This window comes from Prosopis cineraria, unplaced genomic scaffold (assembly GCF_029017545.1).
Source record: "Prosopis cineraria cultivar Desert tree isolate PC_DT_omini unplaced genomic scaffold, ASM2901754v1 PC6, whole genome shotgun sequence".
NCBI classification, from domain to species: domain Eukaryota; kingdom Viridiplantae; phylum Streptophyta; class Magnoliopsida; order Fabales; family Fabaceae; genus Prosopis; species Prosopis cineraria.
In genome coordinates, this window is record NW_026555337.1 from 14,954,420 (window position 1) to 14,958,151 (window position 3,732).

The following is a 3,732-nucleotide window of genomic DNA, read 5'->3' on the forward strand; positions in this document are numbered from 1 at the left end:
AAACGCAGAAATTGGGAGAAACAGTCTGACTGACATTACCTTTCCTTTTTTTGCTTTCATGTTTTGACCTCTTTGGACCAAAAAAATTACTAAGTGCAGGAAGGCAAGGGGCTAGGGAGTAACGCATATTCTTAAAAAAAAAAAGAAAGTTATGAATAATTAAATATTGATTAGACCATATTGATTAAAAATGGTAATAATTTAATCATATTCTTAGACAATCTTCTAGAACTAGAAATGCCTCAAAATCATCTGCAACAAGTTTGGGATGGAGATCAGGCATGTATTGCATTTTGTATCTTTATGTATAGAATTGTTATTTGTGACTATATATATAATTGTTATTCAGTTGTAAATGATATCTGGTGTAACAAATATCCTTCAAACAATTAAGGGAGAATGACACTTAAGGCCCTCTGAAAGGATCTTATCCCAATAAAGGCTCACAAATTTTTTTATTGAATACTATCTTGTAAAAATAAGTATATATTGTTGTTAAAATCTGAATCCTAATTTTTATTTTTATTTTTTTTTAGGGTTTCTCTTAGAACTTATGGATTCTTAGCTTGTTGGGATAAAGTTCCTTGAGATGGCCTTAATTTTCATTCTCCCAATATAATTAATTCCGCAGGGCCATTTTTCTCGAAGTTCATATGCTATAATAACTAGAAATGATTAATTATTAAATATTTGTATGAGACTAATTTTTTCATTAATAAAAAATCTTACACTTTCCATGTATAACTTCTCTCTTAGGTTTCGTACAAACATTTTTCTTAACCGTTTAATATTTGACAATAAACTCCTAAACTTTCAAATTATGTAGATAACTCCCTTAATGATTGGTATTTTATATCTCTAATAAAAATGTAACATATTAAAGGTTGATATATATATATATATATAATATAAATTTTATTATATTTGGTTTTGCACGCACATGATACAAAACTTGAGAAAGTATTACTAATTGGTTACCACTTTTTGTTAGTTAAATAACTGACTAACAGTGAAATATATATATATATATATATTTGAAATCAATGGAACTAGGTCTAATGAAAGGGATACAATGTAATAAAGCAATGCCTGAATTCCATTAAAAAAAATTAAAGGTCCCTAGCCACATTTAGTGCATGATCCGAGCTCAAATAAGATTATTTTCAATAGGAAATGTAAAAGTGCATCTGTTGTGTGTATATTTAAAAATTTAAAAATATTGCTTGTCAAGTTTTGACATCATCCGTTTACTATTTGTACATGTGTGCGTGATTGTGTCTCTTGTTACATTTCATTAACTAATTAACATCTTTTACAGTGTCTCCTTTCTCATGAGAGAGCAACTTGATGATTAAACTGTAGATTTAATTTTCTGATTTATTTATTTTCTTTCTCATTTCAGCATTTCCCAAATTTACAATTAATGAATCTAAGAGGCTCGAAACATCTCATTGATCTTCCAGATCTCTCTCATGCCCCCAATATCAGAATGATATATCTTGACGAATGTGAAAATTTGGCTCAGATTCATTCTTCAAGTATCCTGAGCAAGCTTTCCCAGTTGTCCATTCGAGACTGCAAAAAGCTTAGACTCATTAACATTGGTGGCAATATTAAGGAGACAAGCTCAGGTCTAGTGGCTACCTACAATTTTCTGGATCTGATTAACTTGTCATTCCATAAATTCACTGTGAAGCTCTTCATCTCTAGCCACGCCAATACTTTCTCTGGGTTTCGGATTAAGCTTGTCTCTGTATCATTCAGGGAGATATCATCGTGGCCAGATCAGTGCATGGACAATGCAAAGTTGAACTTTTCGTCTTTACTTCCCTTCGTCACTCCAATTCGTTGGTTAGATCTTCCCATTGAGTTTGGCAGTTTCAACAAACACTACGACTATATCTCTTCTCATAAACAGCACACAGTTGAGCAGCCTAAGGATATAAACATGAATGATCTGACCGTCGCACCAAGAGACACATTGGGGCTTGAAGATCAGAAGATAATAACAGAGGAAGTTACAGATTATCATATTTCTGATGATGCAAAATGGAGGGCGTTGGAGATTGAAGAGGTGATATTAACAGAAGAGGAATGTTGCAGCCGTACAGGTGATGGATTTGCAAGAGTTCCCAATGGCATGACACGCTGGTCATTATTGACACAAGTGACATTACAGAAAGATGAGATTATTAGGAGCAACATTATTGTTCCTGGCATTTCGATCTTGAGATCACTTGCAGAATTGGATTGCAAGAGCATTCGACCTCTCGTAGATTTTAGAATGTCACTGGATAATGGATCAACACTTTGGGGCGGTCATGAGATTTCAGCAGCAGCAACCCAAAAATCTAATGAGCCTGCTGATCTTAATGCCGATATTTGGCAACCATTGGCTGGAGGTTTCTACGCTGATTTACCAATTAACTTACATCGTGACATAATTTGGTTCCTTTTCTTGTTCCAACCAAGAAAAGACATTGAAATGAAGTTAGAGTTAGGGCCACACCCTGACAATTTTAGCCCATAAGGGCTCGGGTCATTATGAAGTCCGATCCATATAAAAGATGGCCACAGAAGTTGCTATTATTATAGTTGCCCTGGCCACACCCTTAATATCTACTCCTCTGATCCTATTTAGAAGTTAGTATTTCTAATTATTTTTATCAAAATAAATAAAAATATTAAATTTCATTAATTCTATTTAAAATTTAACAAGTTTTTAATTTTAATCCTATTGAATATGCACACTTTAAAAATAAAATACTATAATTTTTAATAACTTTCTCAACATTTAATAAAGGTAAGAGAGTAAAAATAAACATAATAAGAATTGAAGTATCTTATAAATAGAATTAAAACAGTCACCCTCTCTTTGCCATATAGATAGGACCAAGGAGTATATATTTTATTGTTGTGTCTATCCCCCCACCTGTTTTCTTTGTAATTATAAAAAGGCTAAGTGTACTATAGTTAACTCCGAAACCTTGGTTCTGATATCCAAAAATGATATAAAACTCAAGAAAGAGAGAAAAATTAAACACTCTCACTTTTGAAAAAGGAAATCTCTTATTTAATTTCTAGCTTTTTTTAGAATGTCACACTGGGGTCCTATTTTTACTAGTCTGGACATTGAGTTCCTCCAGACAAGCCTTAAATGAAAATTACAGAAAATTAAAGGGTTTAATGATTATTATTGGAAGTATTTACGTGATTGAGCGGGATTTTAAAAAGCACAGCACGGTATTGGATGAGTCATCATCGGCCCTGCGATGCCTTCTGTATCCATTTCTGAACCAGACACATACAGTCTATTGAGTCACAGGTCAACAGAAAGCGATCAGAGGCAAGCTCAACAAACCAGCTCAGATTCAAAAATTAAAGGGTGAGTGAGTGAGTGAAGGATTTAAAGAAATGGTTATTTCTTATTCATATAAAATCCTAAAATACAATTTCTTATCAAGTGACTATGGGATCATGGTAAGAACAATTACAAGTAATTAAATATATATATATATTAATAATATATTAATTTAAATTTTAATATTTAATAATTTATATATTAATTTTATTATTTATGAATTTTCCTCAAAATAATAATAATAATAATAATAATAATAATAATAATAATAATATTTTAATTACTTACATATATTGTTGTCAACAATGGTGATTCAATAGTCATCCTCAGCTGGTCAAAGTAGTTGATCAAAATGATATTTTTTATCTTTT

The 3,732-nt window shown here is 31.6% G+C and overlaps 1 protein-coding gene across 1 annotated transcript; it reads left to right on the top strand.

Annotated features, from left to right (window-relative positions):
• Nucleotides 1–221: 221 nt before the first annotated feature.
• LOC129313001 (uncharacterized) lies at nucleotides 222–2,694 on the top strand. Its single transcript, XM_054955813.1, has 2 exons — nucleotides 222–279; nucleotides 1,403–2,694. The coding sequence occupies exons 1-2, from the start codon at nucleotides 238–240 to the stop codon at nucleotides 2,528–2,530; spliced, it is 1,170 nt and encodes a 389-aa protein (XP_054811788.1). The 5' UTR covers nucleotides 222–237; the 3' UTR covers nucleotides 2,531–2,694.
• The last annotated feature ends 1,038 nt before the right edge of the window (nucleotides 2,695–3,732 follow it).